This window comes from Peromyscus eremicus, chromosome 2 (genome assembly GCF_949786415.1).
Source record: "Peromyscus eremicus chromosome 2, PerEre_H2_v1, whole genome shotgun sequence".
NCBI lineage: Eukaryota > Metazoa > Chordata > Mammalia > Rodentia > Cricetidae > Peromyscus > Peromyscus eremicus.
This window is the reverse complement of record NC_081417.1, coordinates 113,434,617-113,461,699: the sequence shown is the minus strand read 5'-3', so window position 1 is coordinate 113,461,699 and position 27,083 is coordinate 113,434,617. Positions and strand designations below refer to the sequence as shown.

General features: G+C 40.1%; 1 protein-coding gene across 4 annotated transcripts in view; it reads left to right on the top strand.

Moving 5' to 3' along the window:
- Positions 1-27,083, top strand: part of Dock7 (dedicator of cytokinesis 7) — a 197,855-nt gene that overhangs the window by 149,166 nt on the left and 21,606 nt on the right. For 2 of the 4 annotated variants that reach the window (XM_059254562.1, XM_059254560.1), the window contains 12 exons: positions 4,673-4,855; positions 4,956-5,091; positions 8,488-8,584; positions 9,875-9,971; positions 11,821-11,955; positions 12,663-12,815; positions 17,514-17,672; positions 18,689-18,789; positions 21,447-21,639; positions 22,717-22,860; positions 24,284-24,415; positions 25,839-25,853. In XM_059254562.1, the coding sequence (XP_059110545.1) occupies positions 4,673-4,855; positions 4,956-5,091; positions 8,488-8,584; positions 9,875-9,971; positions 11,821-11,955; positions 12,663-12,815; positions 17,514-17,672; positions 18,689-18,789; positions 21,447-21,639; positions 22,717-22,860; positions 24,284-24,415; positions 25,839-25,853 (1,545 nt within the window). The remainder of the gene's footprint in view (positions 1-4,672; positions 4,856-4,955; positions 5,092-8,487; positions 8,585-9,874; positions 9,972-11,820; positions 11,956-12,662; positions 12,816-17,513; positions 17,673-18,688; positions 18,790-21,446; positions 21,640-22,716; positions 22,861-24,283; positions 24,416-25,838; positions 25,854-27,083) is intronic. The other 2 variants (XM_059254563.1, XM_059254561.1) reach the window with 1 other exon arrangement.

Below are 27,083 nucleotides of genomic sequence, written 5' to 3'. Positions count from 1 at the left end.
TTTCTTGTGTGGTGTGCTTTTTATGAGAATTCTATGTAGAAAAATGTATAAAGTGCATATACAAAATCTAATGGAAGGACAAGCTTCAGAGTGCATGTCTGCAGTCTAGCACTTCTGTGCATATGTATGGTCAGGTCGTGTTTGATAGTTTAGTTTGTTCCTTTCCATTTGTTTTCCATAACTGTTCATGCTGACTAGGATCTCCAGGGCAGCGGAATACTTGATGTCTTCAGGAAAGTCTTCAGCATCTTATTGTTGAATGTATTGTTAAAGCTCTGTGTTAAAGAACATGGTTCCTGGCACCCACACTAGGTGGCTTACAACCTCCTGGAACTCAGTTTCAGGGAATTTAGTGCTTTTTTCTGGACTCCAAGGGCACCTACACTCACATACAATCACACATACTCAGACACACAGAGTTAAAAACAAAATCTTTAGTTAAAAAATTCAACATTTAAAGATTATTTTTCAAACTTTTTCTTTAGTCATTAAGAAGATCAAATTGTTTAAATCCGCCTGGCTCTGCCTCCCGAGTGCTGGGATTAAAGGCGTGCGCCACCACCGCCCGGCAACTTTCTTTTTTTTTCTGTTATTTTTTGTTTGTTTGGTGGTGTTTGAGACAGGACCTCACTATGCAGCTCTGGAACTTGTTATGTAAACCAGGCTGACCTTGAACTCACCGAGAGCTACCTACCTCTGCCTCCTGAGTGCAGAGATTAAAGGTGTGGGCCACCACTAATGGCTGATTTAAGTTAATTGTTAAGACAACCTTGAATTCGTGAGTTAAGTTTAGACTTTTTGTAACTGTGTATATTTGTTTTGCTCGTGTTTTCTTTAGGACTTATGTATTTATGCTCTTAAGTAATTCTGCCTATAACCTCTCTCTCTCTCTCTCTGAGTGTTCTTTTGGGGTTTGAGATCAAAGCTAGGCTAGCAGTTGACGTGGGCCAGAGTTTCGTCTTTTATTCTGTTCTCCTCAAGAGCGTGTTTGGTTTTTTTGTTTTCTTTTGTTTTGGTTTGGGTTTTTTCAGACAGGGTTTCTCTGTGTAGCCTTGGCCGTCCTGGAACTTACTCTGTAGACCAGGCTGGCCTCAAACTCACAAAAATCCACCTGCTTCTGCTTCTTGAGTGCTGAGATTAAAGGTGTGCGCCACCACCATCCAGCAAGAACTTGTTTTTGAGATTAGATTCCTTCCTCCCTGGAGTCTCCTCTTTCTGTGTCTGTACTGTAGAAGGAGGGGGGCTGGGGATTTTTTTTTTTTAATTTTTCACATTATATATATTTCTTCTTCTTTTTTTTTTTTTTAAAGATTTATTTATTATGTATACAGTGTTCTGCCTGCAGGCCAGAAGAGGACGCCAGATCTCATGGCGTCTTATAGATGGTTGTGAGCCACCATGTGGTTGCTGGGAATTGTACTTAGGACCTCTGGAAGGGCAGCTAGTGCTCTTAACCTCTGAGCCATCTCTCCAGCACCGATATATTTCTTCTTAATGCTATAAGGCTGTTAAACTTTCTTGTTTCTTCTTATACTAGTTTTTATAAGTTGATTCTATTAAAAATTTACTCAAATTTCATGGCATATAAAGTTGTTCTAAATGTTTAGTATGATCTTTTTCATATCTGCCCCATGTGTAGTCAATGTAAACATTTTGTTTCTAGGACTAGCACTTTGTAATTTTTTCTTATTGTCTCATCAGCAGTTTTGAGTGGCTGGACATGCTCATTCATGTCTGTAATTTCAGCACTAGGAAGGCTGAGGCAGGAGGATTGCAAGTTTGAGGTCAGCTACATAGTGAGAGCTTGTCCCAAAGATGTGGAAAGGGAAAGACATTGGAGGTGTATGGTTGGTTGTTAGGAAGTGCCAACTTGGGGTGCTGTGGCTCGTCCTTCTGTGTTTGTCTCTTGCTGTCTCTGCTTGTGGGTGTGTGCTCATGCCCCTTTTCTTTGTCTGCTCATTTAGTGGATGTTCTTCTTCTGACTTCAGATAAATGTCTAACTCAGTAATCTTCATCATTTCTTCCTTGATAGGTATTTTACACCTGTCAGTTTTTCTTTAGCTTTGCTTTGGTTAACTGCTGCTGTTTGTACTTAGCATTTTCATTGTTTGGCTCAAAATGTCTGTAAAGTTCATGGTGATCTTTAGTGATTTCTGGCTATTTAAGAAGAAGAGCTTTTAAATTTCTAGTCATAAAGATTTCTAGTTACTCTCTTCTTCCTGCTCATGACCTGGTCTCAGGGTCGGAGAATGTGCATCTGGATTTCAGTCAGGATGTTACATTTTCCACAGCTACTCTTAGGTTAGTGTCTGGCCACTTTTGTAAGTCCCTGGGTCTGAAGACTGTTTAGCTGCAGGGCCCTGCCGCTGCCATTGCTTCTGTTGAGCAGTTCTGGCTTGACTGGGTTTTGTCTCTTGCCCCTGCTTTCCCCCAGCACTTGAGGTTTGGACCTTTCTCCTTGTTTCTCCACCAGACTTCGGGCTCTTTGGTGTTCTGATAAGGAAGTGTTTAGCAATTTAATTATAATTAAAATTGTTAATATATTTTTGGTGGCTTGTACCTTTTGTTAGCATGAACTATAATGTTCTTCTAGGTATTTTTTTCCTAATGGTTTTAAATGTTGCCTTTCCTGTTTAAATGCTTTATTTACCTGAAATTAATTTTTTTATAGAGTGATACAGGATAGGAACCCACTCTTTCCCCCTGTAGAGGAATCATTTGTCCCAGTACCGTTTATTAAATAGTCCGTTGTCTCATCACCAAACCACAGTGTGTGCTGTTATAGATCATATTTCAAAATTCATAGGATATTTTTCATGCTTTCTGTTCTATCAGACTGTTTGTCCCCCATATATACCAAATTCACACTGTCCTAATCACCTTGACTTTCTAAAAATGTGCTGCTACCTGAAGGAATAAATTTGTCTCCCTTGTCCCCACATCCTTCAATGTCCTCGCTGATGATTGGATGCTTCAGAGGCAGTTTGGATAAGAGCTTCTTGTCTGGACCCACAGTTACTGAATGTGGATCCCAGTCCCACTGTGACTACAGAGTACTTGTGATGCTCTGTTTTCTTGCTGTGATAAGGGATGAGTAATAATATTTAATCTCTTTGAGTACTGGTAAAGATAAATAACTTAGTATGCATACAGCATTCAGTGCATTGCCTGGGACTGAGTAAGTTGTGCTAGTTGCTACCATCATTTTCAGCCAGATAGAAGGAAGATTGCAGAGAAGTAAAATCATGACCCTAGCAGTCAAGTGTGTTTAGCTTTCCCTAGTCTTTCCTCCCTAATCTATTTCTTTTAGTAAATTTTCGAGTAACTACTCAATAAGGAGCATGGGCATTGGGATCTGGTTAGCCAGAACTAAAATCTCACCTTCTAAGAAAACTAATAGTTAATGTCATCTTGTAAGATTGAAGTGAAAGTTCAGTAAACTTATTAGCATAGTGTTTAGCATATTTCAAATTTTTATCAGCATCATCATTGTTCTCTATTCTTAATTGTGAAATTGAGATGAGACAACTTACTTTGTAATATTTTGGGAGGACTAAAATAGTGTGTGTGAAGGGCTTAGTACAGTGACTAAAATAGAGAAGATCCTGAGTCAGTGGTGCTATAAATACGTTCATATGCTTCATTTTTCATTTACAGTTCGTTGCTATGTCCTGATATAGATCACTCTTTGAAAATACCTTTCAACATCATATGCCGTAAATAAAAATATCCTTTTTCTACTCTATGTATATTAGTGATTTTTCTGTTGCTCTGATAAAACATATGACCAAAGGCAATTTAAGGAAGAAGGAGTTAACTTTTAACTTAAAGCTGCAGAGGGGTAGCCGTCCATGACAGCAGGCAGCAGCATAGCAGCAGAAACAGGGAGAGCTCACCTCTCAACCACGAGCACAGAGCAGAGAGAGCAACTGGAAACGGCTCAAGGCTTTTACTCTGAAACCCGCCCCAGGGACGTATTTCCTCCAGCAGGGTTACCTACACCACATAAACGTCCGCAAATAGTTCTACCAAATGAGAACCAAGTGTTTACGTGCCTGAGACTGTCCTGATACAGATCATTCAAACCCAGAGTGTGGATTAAGTTCCTCCCCTGTATGTCAGTGATTCTTTGTAAGAAACAGTGGTCCTCTGAACCTTATAAGCATTAGTTTGTTACTAGTTTTTGCGCATACACCTTACTCTGAGTCAGTCGCTTTGCTCATTTGTCTTCCCAACTCTGATGGCCTCTGATAGGTTCTTCGGGTTTCAGTAGTAGAAACTTTGTTTTCTCTTTATGCTTTCTTTACATGTACTGTTCTCTGCTGGCAGTTCTGCCAAAATAGAACAAATGTCTACTGCTTCATTAAACTTCAGATTTTAGGGTTCTATATGGCTGCTTTCCCATGTGTTATCTAAATCAAATGGTTCCTGTAGAGTAGTTTATTTTTAAGAAAATTCTATTTTATAGTATTTATTTATTTGTTCACACGATTTTTAGACAGACTCTTGGTGTGTAACCAGGCTTGCCTGAAGCTTGTTAGGTAGCTCCCACTCCCTCAGACTTGGAGCCCTTCGACCTGAACCTCCCAAATACTGGAGTTACAGATGTGTGTCAACCGAAAACCAAATGATCACTGGTCAGTGGGTCTCATGCTACTCTTCTTCATTTCAGAGTGGCAGGCAACATACCAGCTTTTCAGCAGAATCGAGCCGGAGCCTTTTGATCTGTCTGCTTTGGGTTCTCAAGAACGCAGATGAAACAGTTCTGCAGAAGTGGTTTACAGACCTCTCCGTCCTACAGCTGAACCGGCTGTTGGATCTGCTTTATCTGTGTGTGTCTTGCTTTGAGTACAAGGTAAGTAGCCAGTAGACCATTGAAACTTACGAGGAAGTAAACTAATGTGGAAAGGAAGAAGGAAATGTCCTCAGTGCCTCTTCTGATGTTTACATTTTAGGGAAAAAAGGTATTTGAAAGAATGAATAGTTTGACCTTTAAGAAATCGAAAGACATGAGAGCCAAGCTTGAAGAAGCCATTCTGGGGAGCATCGGCGCCAGGCAGGAAATGGTGCGGCGGAGCCGAGGGCAACTCGGTAGGTGGTAGGTGCAGCTTCTCTTGGTGAGGGTTGTGTCACTTCCAAGAATGTGTTCTGTAGTTATCGCTGCTGCAAGTCCGCAGTGACTTTCAGAAACGGTTTGACTGTAACTGAATCAGCATGATAATTGCTTCTCTGAAGGTACTGGTTGAAATTCTAATGCAAATGATAAGTGTGTGTCCTAGTTTGCTGGGGATGGTTTCAGTTTTGCCCGCTGTCCTTGTGTAAGTATCAATAGCATTCCTTCCCACTCCTTTTCAAAATAGACACTTCAGATTCAGGGCAAAATTGAGCACAAAGGATAGAGATTTATGTGTATCCTCTGTACAGACACAGCCTCCATTATCAACATCTTTGAGAGTAGCATACTTCTTAGTGGGTAAGCCCACAACAGCACGCCATCACCCAGTCTAGGATTCATTCTGTGTAACATGCCCTTTACTGTTAAATGTTCTGTTTTGCACTATAAATAAATATATTGTATACCAAATACAAAAATGCTGCCCACAGACTCACGTGAGGTAGAAAAGAATAGTTTATTCCCCATTGTGGTCTATTTCTAATCCTAGGTTAGCTGCCGTTAACCATGTCACCTTGGTCATGATACTTATCTCCCAGCTTCCTTTTCTTCACCTCTTTGTAATTGTTTTTAGAATTTAGAAGGTAGTCTAACTACGTGATCTTATCATCTTTGTGATGATAATATATGTGAGCATTTGTAAATGCTAAAATGACATAAATACTAATAGATAAAAGTTCTGTAATGTCAGAGACATGGCTTAGTCATCTGTGTAAAGAATACATACTAAATGCCTAATATGTATTTGATGAGTTAAAATATGAATCTGTGAATGGATTTTATTTTTTCCTTTATATAGTTATTTATTTTGAGATAAAGTCTGGTCTGGTGGTCTAACCCTAGGTGGCCTCAAACTGATTATGTAGAACAGTCTAACCTTAAACTGTTGGTGATCCCCCTGCCACACTTTTCAGTGTTGGGATTACAGGTATGTGCTACCATATCTGGCCTATGAACAGTAATTGTTAATTAGAATTTTGTTTTGTTTTGTTTTTCAATACAGGGTTTCTCTGTGTAGTCCTGGCTGTTCTAGAACTCACTCTGTAGACCAGACTGGCCTCAGACTCAGAGATCCACCTGCCTTTGCCTCCTGAGTGCTGGGATTAAAGGCATGTACCACCACCACCAGCACAATTAGGATTTTCTGACATGCCATTAGCATAAATCATTTATTTAACTAGATTTTTATGTGCTGTATGTGTTTAGAATTTAATGATGAGTAAGACCCAGTCAGCCTGGGAAGGAAATAACAGAGCTCAAGCCAGACAGTTCTAGTATAGAGGTAGGCAAGAAGTTATCTAGACAGGGTGGCTAATAGCTTAGGCTTGTTACTCACTAGCTCTTACAACTTAAATCAACCTCTATTGCTTATCTATGCTCTGCCACATGGCAGTACCTTCTTTTAGCACGGCATGTTCATCTCCTGCTTTCTCTGTGTCTCACTGGTGATTCCGCCCTTCTTCCTCCCTGCACTCTCCTTTTGTCCACAAGTCCCGCCTACCTCTACCTGCCTAGCTATTGGCCATTTAGCTCATAGAGGTCTGAGACACCTGCCCTTGAGTACACAGACACATAATTAATAATAATAATAATAATAGTAATAATAATAATAAATCTAGAAGATAATTCAAATTAAAAACCTCAGAAAGGAAGGAAAGAAAAACAGTAGGAAAGCATAGAGATTTCTCTGTCATTGTATAAAATGATCTCTGTTTCTTAGTACTTTTTAAATTCCTGTGTAAACTCTGAATTTTACCGTCGCTGATCCACCATCCTCTCAAACTGTTCTCAGTCTCGTTGTTTTCAAATGTGGAGTCTTCATTTCCCACTCGAAAGCTTGAAATCAGATTCCATCACATGCTTGTCTCAGTGCTTTCTCGCGCAGGAGGAAAGACTACCCGTGCTATCCAGTCTGCCTTCAAAGCTAAAGTCCTCGGGGAACAAGTCCGCCCCTTTCCCAGAGAACCAAGAAGTAACTGTGTACTGTGCTTAGGAAGGACCCAAGTTTGGGTTCCGGGCACTTACATCAGGCAGCTCACAGCCTCCTGTGCAACCTCACCTCCAGAAAATCTAATCCCCTCTTCTGGCTTCTGTGGGGTGTTCTCTCCCGCTTTCTCTCCTGCATGTACACACACTCACACATACACACACACACACACACACACACACACATACACACACACACACACACACACACACACAGAAAATCTTTTTCTTACAAGAAGAATTTAATCTTACTGTTACAGTTTTTTTAATTTTTTCCTGTGTTTGTTGTATCTCTATATGCATGTTTGGATATATGCGTGTGTGTAGGTTGTGTGTGCGCATGCATGTGCATGATTATGTGGAGCCTAAGGTTGGTGTGAGGACTCCCTCAATCATTCCTCCTTTTTCTTTAAGGCAAGGTCTTTTAGTTAACCCAAATTGCTCCGATATGATCATCTTGCTAGCCACCTTGCTCCAAGGGTCCCTGTCAGCGTGTGTCTGGGCTCTGGGACTCTGAATTCCTGTTCTCTTGCTTGCACGGCAGACACTTTAATCATGAAGCCATCTTCTCAGCCTCTGTCATGTTTTGTTATCGACACAACCTTACTGTGCACTCAGTATATTCCAGATACTTCATTATGAAATGGTGAACAAAACGGACATCTCTTTTGTCAAGTAACATGTTTTTATATGAATAAATGCTATGGATCCCAGTATGGTGGTTCACATCTGTAATCCCAACACTTAAGAGGCTGAGGCAGGAGGATTACATTAAATTCATGACCAGTTTTGGCTATATAGTGCATTACAGGCCAGCTTGGGCTACAGAGTGGGACCCTGTCTCATTAAAAATTAATAATTAATGTTATGAACAAAAGCAAAGCAAATACTTAGGCAAAGACATCTTGGAGGATGGGAGAAGGATTTCTGAAGAGGTGATGAGTAATTATTTACCCAGTGGAAGTTTAAGAGCAAACCCTTCAGATAAAAGTCTCCAGAGCCATTGCATGAGTCCTGGCTCAGGAGCCTGTGTGGTGAGACCATTCAGACTAGCCATGCCCATGGGAGAGCAGGAGGGTAGAATGACTAAACATATCCCAGTCCATGTTAGGTCCTTTCTTTGCTTGTGTAAAAGGATGGGTTTTTTCCCCCAAGAAACATCCTGTATAGAAAACATTTTCTCCTTTGAAAATCTCCACCGTCCATTTCTTCCACTTGTACTGAGAGAATGACTTTATAAAATCAAAGGTATGCACTATTTCTTGTATGTTTTCCAATATGTGTACTTGTCTTCCACATGAAATACCATTGTGAAATTGGTTTGACAGAGAGGAGCCCATCTGGAAGTGCCTTTGGGAGCCAAGAAAACCTGCGATGGAGAAAGGACATGACCCACTGGCGTCAGAACACAGAGAAGCTTGATAAGTAATAACACCTTCTAATCTGTTCTGAGGCACTGCCTAGATTTTAAACAGAAAAAGAAAACGATTCATTTTAGCTTTTTATTTTTATTAGGCATATATCTTAGAAGATAAATATTTATGTCTAATTTTTAAGTTTTAGGTTTAAAACTATTTGAAAAAATAAGTTTATATGTTATAGTAAAATACATTGCATATTTAAAACTCATTTATAAATAAATAAAGCAAACCTATTTATCCAACTAATTGTCTATGGAAAGGGCATTTGGCAACTGATTTCAGCATCAAATTGTTTTGCTTTGTTCATTTTTCCTCTTTATTGAATTATAATTAGCACTGTTTATACTATACAATGTAAGTTTTGAGATGTATATACAATTGTGTAATGATTATAATCACATTTGTTTACATTATCGCCTCACATAAGATTTTTTTTTTAAGTTTTATTTCTAATGTATGATTCCATCCTGTCTTGCTTAAGACTTAAATTACTAGTTGTGGTACACACCTTTAAGCCCAGCACTTGGGAGGCAGAAGCAGGCAGATCTCTGTGAGTTGGAGGCCAGCCTGGTCTACAAAGTGAGCTCCAGGACAGCCAAGGCTACAAAGAGATAAAGTTAAATTACCTTCTGAGAATATTTGTATAAATAGCTAAGAGGAAATTAGATAAAATCTTAGGAAAATCAAGCACTTTTATTGTTATTAAATACATTGAAAATGTTTGGAATCGAAGATGAGTACTCAACTTTTGAATGTTGCTTTGCATACCACAGTAGTATCCGATATATATATATAGCGCCACCTAGTGTCTCTGCTGACGGCTGTGCAGAAGAACGTTGGCTGCACACCTGAAAGGCAGAGCAAACGTGTGCCTTTAGTGGTACTGTGTGCCTTTGTTGGGGACAGGTGTATAGATTGCTGGGCATGGTGGCACTGGGGAGGCAGAGGAGGCAGCGAATCTCTGAATTTGAGGCCAGCCTGGTCTACATAACGAGTTCCAGGCCAGTCAGGGCTATACAGTGAGAACCTGTCAGAGAGAGGGAGAGAGAGAGAGAGAGGTAGAGAAGTACAGAGGTGTGTTACTACACAGTCAACAAGATGTAGGGAAACAAAACATTTTAATATGTGAATTACTGCCTTTGTCTTCCTTTTTTATGTGTTTTTCAAGCAAATGTTAATAGTTTCAAGGTTTTTGTTTTAATGAATCTTTAAGTCATTTCACTTTTGGCTTTTTGAAAGATAAGTAAATGATGAGGAGCTTCATCTGTGATTCAAGTAAAATTTCTTGTATTAGGTCAAGAGCAGAGATAGAGCATGAAGCCCTGATTGATGGAAACCTGGCTACTGAAGCGAACCTCATCATCTTAGACACATTAGAGATCGTTGTTCAGGTAAGGACAGACAAGAGGAGCCGGAGCACAGACTCAGAAGATGGAGAATGGAAAATCAGTGTGAACCGTGTAAGGATGCTCGGACATTAGTAGTTGACAGACAGGAGGTTCTAAGTAGTCAGTGATTCTCTTAATTGTAAATTCTATTTCTCCCCACAGTTTTCAAATGTTTACTTGAGAGTACTTATAAAATCTACTTCTCTTTGTCCTATTTAAGGCCTGGTCTTGCATTTCCAGTAACCACTGTGTATTTGTATTGAGATGTCCCAGTGGAATATATTTAACGTACAACATAGAGCTATGCTAGATTTATTCTATATTTTCTATATATTAAAAAATGATTTAGTTTTTTTATGTATAATTACCTTATTTGGTAATTTTGCATAAATGTGAACTACCTTATCAGGAACTTTCTAGACAGTATTACCCTCTTAGTAACAGGAGCCATTTATAAAGTTTTTCAAGCATTGTCCTAAGCCCTTCACAAGTATTAACTTACTTGATCTTTACAAGAAACACGAAATTGAAGTTATCATTGTGCCCATCTTGTAGATAACAGTAGTTGGCCACAGAAATGGTCAAGCAGTGTCCCATGATCACACAGGAAGTCAGTCGAAGCAGGATGGGAACCCATTACCAAGACACCTCAGTTGTTATAGTGACTGCGTCTTCTCTGTCTGCTCCCATCACTTTGGCACGTTCTTAATTCAGTGCTTTAATATTGGCCACCTACTTCATAATGTTCTGTATTCTGTTTGTAGTCTGTTCTTTTCATTTCCTTGAGATCATTTTTCTTTTACTGGCCATTATCCTGACTGAAAATTTTAAAATATAAAAACTTCAGTATTTCTTGGGCTTAGAGAGGTGGCTCAGCGGTAAGAGCATTTGTGTGCAATCATGAAGACTTCAGACCACATACCCACATAACAGGCCTGCGTCTAGTGCATACCTGTAACCCCAGTTCCAAAGGCCATGGAGACAGGAGGATCGCTGAGGCTTGCTGGCGTTTGAACTAGCCAGGAAGATACAAGCCCAAAGTTCAGAGAGACTAGTCAGGGAGTGGTAGAAGACTCAGCACCCTCTTCAGGTATACGTATACCTGCACTGTGCAGACAGACATACAGTATGCACAAATAAATAATAAATAGTTTTTTAAAGTCTATATTTCTTGATTGCTTAATGACAAAAATAGGAAATACTTTAGACTTCAAGGGGTTTTTTATTCTGATGCTCTATTAGTTGGACTAGGTCTAAACTACTAGAAAAAATAGTATGAAGAGAAAAGTGTTTTCAAGAGAGTTTATGCAAGGTGCTTGCTCAGGCTTCACTCCTCACCACTCTACATCTCATTGGGTAAAAGAACACAGGTTTCTAAGGGCATGTCTCATGGAGGCAACTTCTCTTTAGTTTACATTTATTTTGAGCTTAATTCCAAGTCTCCAGACAAAAGTCAGGGTTCTAGTTCTTAAAGGAAGAAAGAAAGAAAGTGATTTTTGATATGAAACCAATGTTATCTGCCATGGGCACCCACTCTAGCTTTTCAGCTTTATCTTTACATGGCCCTCAAGTCAGATGTCCAAGTTTTTTTATGAATTTTTCTAGAATGTACTTCATGTTTTCTTGCCATTATGTCTGTGATTCCCCTCTCTGACACCCAACTTAAAGTCTCTCTGGCCTTTTTACCCCTTTTTTTTTCTTCCATCCAGTACTGTTCAGTATCTTCTCTGGAAGTCCTCCTGGCTTTTACCATTTCTCTTTCTTGTAAATGTTTGGATTTTCATATGTGTTTTACTTACCTAGCCACATTATAGGTCCATGTCTACTTTATGTATTTATCTTTAAATTGCAGACTGTTTCTGTAACAGAATCCAAAGAGAGCATTCTGGGTGGGGTGCTGAAAGTGCTTCTGCAGAGCATGGCCTGCAACCAGAGCGCAGTGTATCTACAGCACTGCTTTGCCACGCAGAGAGCCCTGGTCTCCAAGGTGAGTCATTTTGTACCTGTGGTCTCATGTGCCTTCACTTTCTTCTTTAACACTGCCTAAGGTCATTTACCACACTCACTGCTCAGTACATTATAAATTAATTTTCCACACTTAATACCCCTGATCCTCTGTCTCTGCTTCTATCTTCAGAACTTGTATTGATCTGAATTATTGGTAATCAGTTTCTTGTCTTAAAATCTTAAAATCTTGTTTTGAGAAGAGCCTGACATCGGTAACTGACTGGATGTAGGCCCTTGTTCTGTCTGGAGTTTGTGTTTTCCTGGAAATTGAGCCTGGTTCTTGTGCATGGGATGCAAGCGCTCTTTCACTGAGCTCTAGGCCCCGCCCATGTATCTTTCTTTTCAGCTCATTTATTAAGAATTTAATGTATTTTACATACCCTTTGCTGCGTAAAGGTGGCTCTGTGTTCCGCTGCCTCAGAGATTTATTTGTTGTTCCCTGTCCCCGCAGATGTGTGCATTTGTATTTATTTTACATGTTCATACTGTTTTCTTAGTACCTGACTGAAAAACCTTCCCAGGGTCACACCACTACCTCAACAAGTGATATCACCAGTATTTTAACCTGACTGTGGTGTGTGCTGTTGACCTTAACTAAAATTGTCTCTTAACTATTCTTTTTAATTTCTAGGCTAACCTACCAGATTTCCAAGTCAGGCCTTGTTAACATATCTCTGTTTTGTACAGTTTCCTGAGCTCCTGTTTGAGGAAGAGACAGAGCAGTGTGCTGATTTATGCCTCCGGCTTCTCCGACATTGCAGTAGCAGCATCAGTACCATCCGGTCACATGCTAGTGCCTCCCTTTACCTCCTCATGAGGCAAAACTTTGAGATTGGGAATGTAAGTGTTCTGCCATGAAAGAAAATTGTCTGGGTTCATAATGAAGTACAGCTTTAACAGACAGGTGTTAAGAACTTAGAATGTCTTTATTTCCCCTCCTGTGGATGTCTTACAAAAGTGTATGTATGCATGGGTACATGCATGCATGTGGTATTTGTTTGGTAATACAAACTCACTCTGCACCATTTTTATTAGGTGCCAGGTTCTTATAACCCAGAACAAAAGATTCTAGTTACTTTATAGATTGCATTCAGTTTTTTTAAGTCCCTAAAATTTGACTACACATGGAATTTCTTGATACATGTTCTTGATAGTATTTTCTGTTGTTCTGGGAAATGCTTTTTTTTTTCTATTCAGGGAAATAAAAAATAATTTAAAGATTAGTATTAGATAGCACCTCTAAATAGAAATTGATCATTTAAAACTGTCAGTGATGCTTACTTCGTTGGTCACTGCCATCTTTTCAGTTCTTACCACATAGTGTATATAATATATTTACTGCCTTGAATACTTGAATTTCATTGCTCACACTGTGGGAGCCACTGGCATATTACAAAGAAATGAGTGATGTGTGTTTAGCATCCTAGTACTACACAAAAGATGGACTTCCGGGCAAAGAAAAAGTCAGGTGATTAACCGAGAAGTTATTACAGTGACTCCGAGCAGAACGGTAAGGCTATGACAATTGTAGTGGTTTTAGGAATAAAAAACCGATGGGTTAGAAGGCAGCAGGGACTGGGTTAGGTTTATTCTATGAAGAGGAAGAGCAGAAGGAGCAGGAGCTGACCTCTAGATTTTGGGTTTGAGGAAATCAGTGAGAAACAAGGTACATTGGCTATCCTGACTTTCATCCATGCACCACCTGGACGGAACTGTTTAGTAAAGTAGAATGGTCTTGAGCTCCACAGAGGAAGATGAACTGAATGCTACCCAGCATAAATGTTAGTTGAAGGAAAGGCAGCTATTTAATAATGTCAAGAGTGAAGAGATTTCTGACGAAAATAGAGAACATTAGTGTTTTAGTTTCTTTTTCTCTTGTGTGGTAAAAACCCTGACAGAAGCAAATGAAAGGAGAACGAGTTGTTTTTACCCCTAGTTCAAGGTGAACTTCATCATGGCAGGGAAGTCAAGGCATAAGGGGTGTGAAGCAGCTGACCACTTCACATCCCCAGTCAGGAAACAGACAGGGATAAATGCAGACCACTGCTCTGTTCTCTTTTTCTGTTTATGTAGTTCAGGTCCTCTGCCCAGGGAACTAACTAACCTACAATTAAAACGAGCCTTCCCACATCAATGTAATCAAGAGAATCCCTTGTAAACATTGTTAAAAGCTAAGATTAATCAAGACAATCCTTCACAGATATGCCAGAAGGCACATCTCCTGTGCGATTCTGGAGTTTATTGAATTAAAAATTAACACTAACCTTCACAATTTTTATTTAAAATAGATAACAGACAAATAAAGAGAACAGAAAAGAAATAGAAAAAGAGTAAGATGAGCTGGGAAAGTAGCTCTGTGTAGGAGCACTTACCCTCCTGTGCTGAGGCCCTAAACAGTCCCTAACTCTACAGAATACAAAGACTGGGGACATCTCTATAGAGCAGTGCCACTCAAGTTGGTAAAGCAAGAGATTCCACAGAGAAAGTGACCAGTGCTGTAGATACGCAGAAGTATGAAGTAGAAAACTGTCATAAAAAGAGTTGGATTTGACAACTGCTTTTAAGGGTAATTTCATAATAGGGAACAGTGGAGCAGCAAGGAGTTTATACTGTGAAAAAAAGAAGATGAAATGTAAACTCTTTTTTTGAAATCATTTAGTTTATTACTCAAGCATTTTCTAAGTATTTTTATAGATTATATTCGTTTTCTTTTTAATTTTATTTTTTGCCGAATGTCATTTATTGAAGGAGGGAGGAGGTCTTAAATACAGGCTTACAGCACAATGGGAGAAACCCCAGAGGGCAGAAGTTCGCTACTGATGTTCTACAATCTTGCATCTAAGCTGTTAATGCCTATTATGCAGGATACACAGACAAGGAATCCTTAAGCATTCAGGAGGGTGGAACCCAGCAGGGAATTAGCATAGGGAGGATATCAAGGTCAAGGTCAGCAAGCAAGGCAACAGTTACCCAAAACGGGGGCTAGAGCCCTACAGGTCCCCCTTTTACTAGAAAATGAGCTTCTGACTTAGGTTGTGTGGGACGTCAGCAGGTCACCTTACCCATCATGGAGACGCCTGCCCAGGCCACACAGGCGCTCTGTCTTAGGTTGGTGAATGCCCCCCAGGCATTATCTGTCTCTGAATACTCATTATTTTACAGGCTCAATCATGTGTGAGCTGCAGAGTTAACTGCTGCCAAAGATTTCAAAGTGGCGCTGGGCTTGCAATCTGTGTGTTCAACACAGAAAAGACCAACAGAGGTCCTAACCCACCCATAGCCAGTAGGCTAAAGGCAACTGAGCCATTCCCTTCCTTAACGAGCCTTATTGCAAATTGGAGTCCTTGTAAGATGGTATCCCAAAAGCAAATGGATCTTGAGTTTATAAATTTATAATTTTCAAAGCCAATCGAACTGTATATAACTATTGAATTAAATTTATCATGCGCAATAGAATGAAAAATTAACTGTGGTAGCTACTTTTGCTGCCAGGGTCTCCACTGTGCTACCTATAGTAACCAATTATGAAATGGTAATCCCAGAAACAGTAGCAGCGGTGGCCGCCATTGCTATAACAGCAACAATGGCAGCAGCGATGTCAGATTCTCTTCTGGAGCATGTGGGCATCCACTGGCATGGATACAACTCCAGGAACACGAACCACCAAGGCCCATTTTTCTTGATCCCAGCACGACTTAAGCTGGTAGCTCTGCAAAAGAACAACTAAGAACCATAAAGAAAAAACAGGCAGCTCATAAGAAGCATAACTAATGGTCTTATAATGGCTACATTCAGGCTCATAAATTTTAAGGTATCTTCAAAGGGGGCTAAATGAATTTCAGGAGGCCAATAAATGTTGCACAGAGCCACTCCTGAAAAGTAGGTACTACACCAGCTTGAAGAGGATTGTGAAAATGAAAAGGCTTAGCTGGTATGCTACTGTTAACAAACGGAAGTCAGTGACCTTCAGGGTTATCCTTAATCTCCAAGGTGTCTGGGTGACACGTTCTCAAACATACTTGAAAAAGCAGTTACCATACATTACCTTCTGTAGAATCCAACCGCATGGCTACAGTTCCTAGGCTTACGTTAATGCTTGCCAAGGCTGGCCATATTGGACTCTCAATCCCCATTGGCATCAGAAGGGGAGAGTTTTTCACGAAGGCCCAATAGGTCTCTGCCATGTTGGTCGTCAGCAGCAGCCACAGGGCGCACACAGAACTCAGGAATCCAAGGAGGAACCTCATTGTCCTGAGGAAGAAATGTAAACTCTTAAAAATATCACTGTGAAAGCAGCTGCAGTTCACTGACTATTCTTTCATTGTAGCATGGGCCTAGTGCAGTAAGCTAGAGGTAAATACTTCATGTCCCACTATGACTGTGGATATGGTGGTCAGAACATGAATTAGTGTTAGAGCATATACTTGTATTCTGTTGATGAGGCTTGCCTCCGAGTTTCCTGTTTGAGTTCCTAAATTTTTCATATCTAATTTTACCTCAATTTAGGGTTTTTTTATGGATTCCATTTCTACTTTCAAGTCTTGAACTGTTTTCTTCCTTTTACTCCACTGTTTGTATTTTCATAGATTTCATTAGTGGATTCATAGCCTCTTTAAAGTCCTTGATTATATTCATAATAGCTATTTTGAAGTCTCTGTCCTGTGCTTTAGCTGTGTTGGAATACCCGGGGCCTGCTGTGGTAGGCTTCCTGGGCTCTAAGTAGAGTCATGTTGTGATGGCTGTTAGCGATTTTGTTTTTACACTGACATCTAGACATCTGGGTGTGGGATTACTATAATTCTAGGTGTTGATATCTGGTCTTTCCTTTGTTGGGTGAATTTTCTGTTCTTGGTTTCTGTTGCCCTCTGGATCTAAGGAGCAAGTGATGTCTGTGGGTTGCCTAGTAGAGGGTGCTTCCAAGTACCTCATGCGTGACCACTGGGGTTCCCAAGTAGAACTTGTTTCTAGGTGTTGTGAGCTGACACACAGGAATGGGGGTGGACTAGAGTGGTAGGGGCACTGAGAAAGTCCACAGGAGGGAAGAAAGCAGGTCTGCCAGGGCTATCTGATTCTCTAGAGGAGCTGGTTTCCCGGCCACCAGTGGGTTTCTGGGAAGAGTGTCTCTAGTGCTGGTGGCTGAGACAAAGGGATGGGGTGAGAAGGAAGGCTGTAGGAGACAGTCTGCTTGGTTCCCTGGAAGTGAGGCAGACAGGAAGGAAAGGCCATAGCAGGTGGTCTGCTACAAATTGGAGGGTGGAAAGGAGAGTGAAATCACTTACCTGAGTCCTGGGCCAGCATGGCCAGAAGGTTCCCAAGAGAGACCATCTCTGGGTGATAGCTGGGTGAGGCAAAGGAGTAGGGTGAGGAAGGAAGGCTGTAAGAGAAAATCTGCTTAGTTACCTGGGAGTCTGTTATGTCCTTTTTAAAATCAGGTTTTAATGCATATATTTCATTACTTTAAAAATATCTTTCCCTCAGAATTTTTTTTTTTTTTTGGTTCACCAAATATATAATATATTGACAATTTCCCTTTCACAGAACTTTGCCAGAGTAAAAATGCAAGTAACAATGTCACTGTCCTCTTTGGTGGGTACATCTCAGAATTTTAATGAAGAATTCTTAAGACGCTCTCTAAAAACTATTTTGACATATGCTGAAGAAGACCTAGAATTGAGGGACACAACATTTCCTGATCAGGTGAGAAATGCTACTATCTTAATTATTTTAATTGCAATAAAGTTACCAAATAGGAACTCTCCAGATTGTTAAATAGTGGGTTTGTTGTTGTTGTTGTTTTTCAAGACAGGGTTTCTCTGTGTAGTTTCGATGCCTGTCCTGGATCTCTCTCTGTAGACCAGGCTGGCCTCTAACTCACAGAGATCCACCTGCCTCTGCCTGCCGAGTGCTGGGATTAAAGGTGTGTGCCACCACTGCCTGGCTAAATAGTGGTTTTTAACTAAAGGATTGGACAGATTGGACATATTTCTTTCCACATGTAACCCAGAGAAGACTGTTTCATAAAGCTGTCGTGTGTGTGTGTGTGTGTGTGTGTGTGTGTGTGTGTGTGTGTGTGAAAGCCTAGAGGTCAGGATCAGATGTTGTTCCTTGGGCCATTCCCCACCTTAGCTCACTGAACCTGGAGCTTACTAGTTTGGCTGGGATGGCTGACCAGTGAGGCACAAGGATCCTCCTGTCTACGCCTCCCTGTGGGCTGGAATTATATGCAAATGCCAGTGGTCGCTTCTGGCTTGTGGGTGCTGAGGACAAACTCAAGTCCTCGTGCAACTGAACCATCTCCATAGCCCTTTATTTTTGAAACAGTTGCTATGATTGCTGTTTAGTTCTGTCCATTTGTAACAGAACAGCAGGCTTAGGGGAGCAGACAGTGCTTTGTGATGGAACGTTCCTGCCTACTAGTCAAATAGTAGTCTACCTTTAATAAATGAGTTGTCAGGCTGCCTGGTAAAGCGGTGAGAGACGGTTTTCCTTGTGCTCTTGCAGTCCTCATTGTGCTGCGCCTGACCCTGCGTACAGCACCACGTGCAGTGGGAAAGTCTCCGGAGGAGTCCAGGGAGTTCATGCCCTCCCTTCCACACCCATATACTTGCTGTAACTTGTTTTCAAAGTTCTAGAAGCTCTGAAATAGCTCACAAACTCATTGAATTAGCAGGAATGCATGACAAAGAAAATTTTCATGTAATTCTCTACTACAGGTGCAAGATCTGGTTTTCAACCTCCATATGATCCTTTCGGACACTGTTAAAATGAAGGAACACCAGGAAGATCCTGAAATGCTGATTGATCTCATGTACAGGTAGCCTTCATGTCATTCACTCACTCTTTGCCTTATGGGATTGGTAAGTCACCTGGGTAGCATTCAATGAGAAGAAATATGCAAAAATTATTGAAGTGACTTTCCAATATAAATTAAAAGGTCAAAATGCAATTTTACTTTTCATTTATGTGTGTGAATATTTTGCCTACACGTATGTCTGTGCACCATGTGTGTGCCTGGTGTCTGCAGAGGCCAGAGACTGTTCTTTTTTGAGGCTACTTTTTCCAATTTTCTGTCACTGCTTTTGAACTGTTTTGTTTGGACTGGAGAGATGGTTCAACAGTTGAGAGCACTTATTGCTCTTCCAGAGGACACAGCTTCAGTGTCCAGCACTCATGTGGCAGGTCAGAACCATCTACAGCTGCAGTCCCAAAGGCTCCTTCACTCTCTGGTCTCCGTCAGGTACATTGTGTGCAGTGTGTAGACATACATGAAGACAAAACACCCATATGCATAAAGTAAAAGTTAAAAACTTAATGTAGTCTGCAAGATCAGTTCTCAAGGCTACGCCCAGGGTTGCAGAAAAGAATGCCTTCACAGCAGTGGGGCTTTAGGAAACGTTTTTATCTGAGGGTCTTTAGGAATAAGTTTCTATCTGGGGTGGTGGGGGGAGACACACTCATGATCTGAGGGTCATGCTTTTTATTTTTCTTCTCTTATTCTCTCTTTAAATCTCCAGCTCTAATTGTCTCTAATTCTCCAGTTCTAAATCTTTTCGTTCCAGTTCTCTTTTTTCCTCTGCTATAGCTCTAATTCTTCCTAAGTTCTATTTCTCTCTAGTTCTCCTTCATTCTACACAGCTATATACATATTTAACAAGAGGCTTCTGGCAGTAAAAGGAAGAGTTACAAACACTACATCTGAAGGTCATAGCACATTCCTTGAGTAAACGATAAGGGGCAGAGCCATTTACCATGGCAGCACATGGGTGGGGACATGGTGCTCAGCATTTTCCCAGGCATTGGCAATGAAAGCGTCCCAAACCTAAAAATATATTTTCTTATCCTGCTTGTAACCCCAGATCACAAGGAAGGGAACTTGTAACCCTTTGTTTAGCTGGACATAAAGCTATTTCTCTCTGGACTTGATTGTTATTCTTGTCCTCCATATAAATTTTAGGATTTAAACATAAACAGTTAGCTGAGCCTTGAGTTTTAAACCATAAACTTAGGTTAGAGATTTGTGCAGAATGTTAATTGCTAAGGAACTTAGTAGGGAGGTGGCCACTGGTTTCCATTATCAGCCAGGCCTGGCTAGAGAAACTAGCATAGTATTTTAGGTTGCTTTGTGCTTAATAACCTTGGTTAGACATTTGTATTTCTGTCCTTGTACATATCTGTAAAGTTTTAACCCATGATCCATTTACAGAGACATTCAGTCTAGTTTGAATTTGTTCTGAGGCCCAAAATCAGCCAACAGCATGTGGCTATCTTAGAACTGAGAAGAAACTGCTGCCTTTTTTATACCAGTCTGAACCAATGATAAAAAACAGGGCCTAAGTATCTTACAGTCCTCATGTAATAATAGATCTAGTTATGAAGCATATCCTAGTATATATTCTATATATCAAAATTATACAGTTTACTGAGAAGTCATCTTCCTGACCATCCACAGATATATGTGCCCATAAGATTGAGGTGTATTCATGAGATTACAATACATATCATATATGATTACACATTACAGTGCAGTTATTGGGGAGATACCACAGCTGTTTCTGCACTTGTGAAATTACAGACAAGAACAGCAGTTTGCAGAGTTGGTGGTCCCATAAGCCTTGCTTGAACAGGGTTCTCATCCATCAGAGAATTATTCGTCTGGTGGGTTGCCATCTGAATTGTCAATTGCTAGCTGCTGTATCTGCTTTGTGGTCCACAGCAGCTCGTGACAAAAGCTAACTTCAGTTTGCTTATATGTTGGTTCTTTGCAGTGCAAAGGATTAAAGGTAGAGCCTCAGAAATACAGAGTGCTTATCAAAAAAATAAAGAATTTTTTTAAATAAATTTGGCATCCTAGATCTTGAACTTCTTAGAAAATCCCCAAACTCACATTTTGAGTGTGAAAAAAACAATCTTTTCAGAAAACAATATGTGAATTTTTAACATAATATGAATTGTCATAATTTCAAATTTTGGTTATAGTTAAAGGTAGTGTTTCTAGGTCCAGATTTTGAGAAACTTGTTATTCCCATTGTATCTTGATAAACATAGCAGCAAAACTGGGATTTTCCTTTCAGTGTGGCCCTCTTTTTCACAGTTTTGCCCATCATAAGACACACACACACACAAAATTATTCTTTTCAAATAAAGATGATGTGATGAAACTACCTTATATATTTTCTAATTTTCCTTATATATTATATAAAATATGTATCTTATTTTATAGTGTCTAATTTAAATTTGATAGTTTTCTGAGCAGCCAAGTTTTAATGTGGCGTGTCTCTTTACCTCAACCCAAAATGATACCACAGTGATTTCTTTATCCACACACCCTGACCTTTGCCAGCCACTTAAATGCTTGTTGTAACAGGCTGATGCAATAGCAGGAACTTGTCTGGTAAACTCTGAGCAGCTTTCTGAAATCCTGCCTAGTCTGGGAAGCTGGTGGTGACTGAGAAGCATTTCTGTTCTGATTAGAATTGCCAAGGGCTACCAGACCTCTCCAGACCTGCGACTGACCTGGTTGCAGAACATGGCTGGCAAACACTCTGAGCGAAGCAATCATGCCGAAGCTGCTCAGTGCCTGGTCCACTCAGCAGCACTTGTCGCTGAATATCTGAGCATGCTGGAGGACCGGAAGTATCTTCCTGTTGGATGTGTAACATTCCAGGTAGGAATCTGCTGTGTGTATGTGAGGTCAAGTTATGTCCTTTGATTTTTAACTTGAACCTGGTTATTTGAAGTCCTTCAGTTTGTAGGGAAAGCAGAAAGTAAGGCCAGTGCCTGGAAAGGTAAATGAAAAGTGCATTGTCTTATTCCTTTGTTCCGATTCTGTTCTGAGAATTTAATCAGAGTCTCACAGTACCAGGCATGTACTCCACCCTGGGCTGCATCTCAAGCCTATCAAAGAGGTCTTGGTTTTTATTTATTTTTTTTTTCTAGAAAGAGTTTCTCTATGTAGCCCTGACTGTCCTGGAACTCACTCTGTAGACCAGGCTGGCCTCGAACTCAGAGATCCACCTGCCTCTGCCTCCTGAGTGCTGGGATTAAAGGCATGCACCTCTGCCCATGGATTGGTTTTTGTTGTTGTTGTTTTGTTTTGTTTTTTGATTTATGTATTTGCATTGGTGTTTAACTGTATATGTGTCTGTGTAAGGGTGTTGAATGACCCAGGAACTGGAGTTACAGACAATGTGAGCTGCCATGTGGGTGCTGGGAATTAAACCCAGGTCCTCTGGAAGACAAGTCAGTGCTCTTAATCACTGAGCCATCCCTCTGGCCCCGAGGTCTTGGTTTTTAATTGTTGGAATGAGGGCTTCAATCCTGGGTCCTCTGGAAAAACAGCCAGTGCTCTTAACTGCTGAGCCATCTTAATTTTCTTTCCCACAAATTAAAAAAAAAAAGATGTGTGTGTGCGCGCGCGTGCACGTGTTGACTCATGATGTGCTATGACACACCTGTGGAGATCAGAAGACAACTTCTCCCACATTGTTTTTGGGAAGTTACCTAGCAGCAGTTGTAATTTGATTGTTATCTTAATACAGAGTATGGTTGTAGAGACTTCTCTTTCCCATGGTGGAGGTGTGCACAGGGGCTGAGCATGGGCTCTGCTACTTAAGCCCTACCCAGCTTCTGTTCTTTAACCTTAGTTAATAGTTAAATCTAGCTGTCAGTTACTTCCTCATATACATTTTTCATGCTAGGAAAGCAGTTCATTGCCAAAACCTTTTCCATATTTTTCCCCTAGAATATTTCATCTAACGTGTTAGAAGAGTCTGCTGTCTCAGATGATGTGGTATCTCCAGATGAAGAAGGCATTTGCTCTGGAAAGTACTTTACGGAGTCAGGGCTCGTGGGGTTACTGGAACAAGCAGCTGCTTCCTTCTCTATGGTAGGCAACTTGTTCGTCCTGTCGCTGCAGTTTCCTGATCCCTAATGACATGGATGTCAGTGTTCTCTGCCTTGCGCCCTGGCCTTTCCTTTGAGAGCATTTGCCCCAGGTGCCCTTAGGAACGGTCCTTCCAGATCTGTCACTGCGGCTCCTTGTATCCTAGTGATCTGTGGCTTGCCCCAGTGTTTCTATTTGCTTGTTTATGAACCAGGTTAATCTGGGTCAATCTGCAGCAGTTATTTTCTTTGTTTACAAAGTATTTTCTGAAACCTTTAAATAAAAAAAAGAAGAAAATAAAACTTCTCTGAGCTTTTTAAGTTCTGATAGAGTAACATGACTTTACAGCGTTTTTCCAGATGATTGGAGATTTCCCCCCCATATGTTGAGCTGTGCTTGTGGAGTGGTCCTTCCTGGGTAGGTTTTGGAGGACTGACTCTTGCCTATCAGAGCATCCTGCATCCCTTGCCTGCCTTCTCTGCTTGTAGAACACCAGTCTTTGTTCCCTCCCATCTGTATGTGAAGCACTGAAGCAGTCGAGGGGAGCTCAGCAGGATGGAAGGAACATAGCCTAACCTCCTTGGGCTCCTTGGATCAAGTCCCTGCTTCCTTTGATTTGACTGCTTAGTGTTCAGTGTCCCAGCACCAAATCATATATGAATTCCCTTTAATTGAATTTAGATTTTTAACTTAATTAAAATAATTCCCAGAGTATTTTACTTAGACTAAATTTATTTTCCTATTGAAGCTACGTTGTTGGTTCACGATCCTCCTATGAGCTGTCCTGTAAGCTTGTTAAGACTCACATTCATACAGAAAGCCTGCTTGCTGATCTGTGGAGCCCTGAGGAAGCTGCTCACTCCTCTGTTAAGTGGTCCTCTGCTGTGAGAAAGAGTGCAGCAGCAGTACGAGTGCCCAGAGCCTCACGCTGCCTTGAGAGAGTTAAAGACTTGTCCATGAATTGCTAGAAAGCAGCTTCCCGTGCCAGGTTACAATTTCAGAAAAGCAAATGATTCAGGTTTTCCCAGAGGCCGCAAATTATCTCATTGTAAGAGAATTGGGGATCTGTGACCAGTATAATAATTGAATTTCTGGCAGTTCTCAGGAGTTTATATGTACATACACACGTTTGCCTTAGTGGAGTCATTATAGGCTAAACAGGACCAGGATGCCCAGTTCAAATTATACATCAACATAAATATTCATTTGTATAGAGTATAAACACATACCCTCTTGATTCCTTCCAGAGGAAATGATACATTAGATAAAATTGGTTTTTAAGCTTTAATACGTTTAAAAGTTAGACCTGTTGAAAAAGGTTCAGTGGTGTTACCTTAATAAAAATACAGTAAATTTACAAATTGTAATGGTCTTACTTTTCATTGATCTAAAAGAAAGCGAAATCTCACAGATATTATTTCTGTAGGCTGGCATGTATGAAGCAGTTAATGAGGTTTACAAAGTACTCATTCCTATTCATGAAGCTAATCGAGATGCAAAGAAGCTCTCTACAATCCATGGTAAACTTCAAGAAGCGTTCAGCAAAATCGTTCATCAGGTAACAGTCCCCACTTCTAGTTTTATTTGTAGGGGGGGTCTAGAAACCTTAACATTGCCTTGTGCTCGTGTCTTACGGGATCCCATGAAATGACCATTCTACTTGGGCTAAAAGAAGGCTCATAGCTAAACCCAGACTCATTAACAAAAAAAATGAGTGAATTTACCTAAAGTACTTCCCAAAAGACTTTTTCCTAAACTTTTGAATTATTACTATTTAGCAATGTTTCGGGATCTTATTTTATTTTCTGTATTACATTGTAGATTATAATTATGGATCTGATATTTAAATTAATATGTGTTCTTTTGTTGCCAAGCAGTTTTTATATATAAATTAACTTTTTGTGGAGTGATGTGAACTATTAATGAATCCTGGTATTTTTTACTGCTGTGTCTGTGTTTGTTTCTCCTACATTTGCACTTTTACCCACAGTGTATTTCTAACATGAAAATAGTGATTGAAAAAAGTTCTTGTGTAATTTATAGAGTGATTTCAGTACTTTAATTCACTGTGTAGGCCACATTAGCACCAAAATTAAAGTCAAATTGAACGTCCTTAGAAAGTGAAACAGACTTCAGTGGTTGGTACCTTATGACTGAGTCCTTGGCTCCACTGAAATCTTCTGTTGGGCCTCCTCCTCCTCCTCCTCGTACAGTGTTCTGGTCCCTTCCCACTCACGCCCTCTACAGACAGGGTGCTGGAGAAGTGACTACCCACTCCAGCTGATACAGGATTAGAAGTGCTGCACTGTCTACCAACTTGACCACAACGGCCAGCCTGTTACAGATGAATTGACAGACTCTGAAAGTAAACGTGACTGCTCCTGCTAGGCCGCACTCTATTGTAGTCTTCAAAAGTATTGGAGTTGCAAAAGGAGATTAGTTAGGTCTCATAGTGGTAACACGTATTTTTAAATAATCAATTATGCACATGCTGTGAGGAAGTTCATCTGCCTTGAGAGCTCTACGATGTAAATTATATGTGTCCAGTCTGGAACATGTAGAGCTATTAGTGGTTTTCTAGAAGATTCCATCCATTTGATTGAGTTCCTGGTATTTGGCCAAATTGCAATGTATGTCCTGTTTAACCTGGACATTTCAGTGGAATGAAGCTCAGGGGAGTTAGAGATCTGAGTTAGATGCAGAGACAGAAGAGGCGGTAGATTAGGGCTCTTTCCCCGAAATGTGTCCTTCCTCTTTACTTTCCCTTTGAAAACTTAGCTTTTTAAAGGTGAAATTTTAGATACTGAGTTTTGAACAAGTGTTATAAAATTTCTGTCAGTGCTAAATGAATGAATATGTGCTGTGTAAACTATTTGTTATCCTCTGTGGTATGGTTCCATATAACTGAACTTCCTTTGACCTTTTTGTTCTTTTGAACAGTATTTTTATGACTTGCCCTTTTTTTACTTTTTATTACACAGAGTACTGGCTGGGAGGTAGGTAATGTTTTAGTTAGTTAAAGACACTAATAGATGGATTGGACCAGATTTCTTATGCCCATGCTTTGCCCACATGTGCTAGCTGTGGGCATTCTGTTGCTGTCTGCTTATCAACTGAATTCATTAACCAAAGAAATTTTGTTAAACTACTGTAAGTTATTTTAAGAACTTTTTGATTTAGAGGTTCTAGGCAGTGCATGGAAACCCGTTACACTAATGAGATTCTTTGGTAAATGAGCCACTGTGTGACCACTTTAGTTTGTTTTTATCCTTTGATGCATTGCTCTCATCAACACTTACACACAGATTTCTTTCTTAACCATATTGTTTCTCTCATTTACAGAGGTCGATTTATATGTTATTGCTCAGAGGTATAAATTGAAAACATTGTATTTTGTTTGATGCCATCAGTTAGGGGACATACTATTTTCTGTGTCTTTGTAGCAGAGAACAGTCATTTGTGTGTAGAACTGGGCATCCTGTCAGTAAGGATGGAGGCCAGCTCTGGTGATAACTAAAATGTGGGCAGAAAATATGCATGTTAGAATTGAAGAAACGGTGTTTAATTTGATCATGAGTCACTTTGCCCTGTATATAGCACACATGCAGAGAGAGAGAGAGAGAGAGAGAGAGAGAGAGGGAGGGAGGGAGGGAGGGAGGGAGGGAGGGAGGGAGGGAGGGAGGGAGGAAAGAAAGAAAGAAAGAAAGAAAAAAAGAAAGAAAGAAAGAAAGAAAGAAAGAAAGAAAGAAAGAAAGAAAGAAAGAAAGAAAAAAGGAAGGAAGGAAGGAAGGAAGGAAGAAAATTCATTTTGGTCACTTAAATTTAGTTGGGGGAGCAAGATAAAGAAATGAAGAAAACTTAACATTTAATTTGACCTCATTCTGATAGTGTTTATAACTGTATAATGAAGACTACATGTGCTTGCTTTTATGTAGTAGTTAAATTTGGAAAAGTTAAATATAAATTAAATCTTAAATATAAATTAAAATCTTAAAAGTTAAATATGAAATTGTCATGAGGAATTGATTATAATAATTTTCCATCTGTAAAGAAGAGATTTCTATAAATTATGCCCTAATAGTGGAGAAAGTCTTTTGGGGCTATGTGTGTGTTAAGATTTTTGGCTTTGCCTTCACCGTGCCATTAGACTTACATTGCTGAATAGGCTAGGCTTCTCTATTTGGTTCCTTGAAATCCTTGTTTGGGGACCCAATAGAAAACTGTAG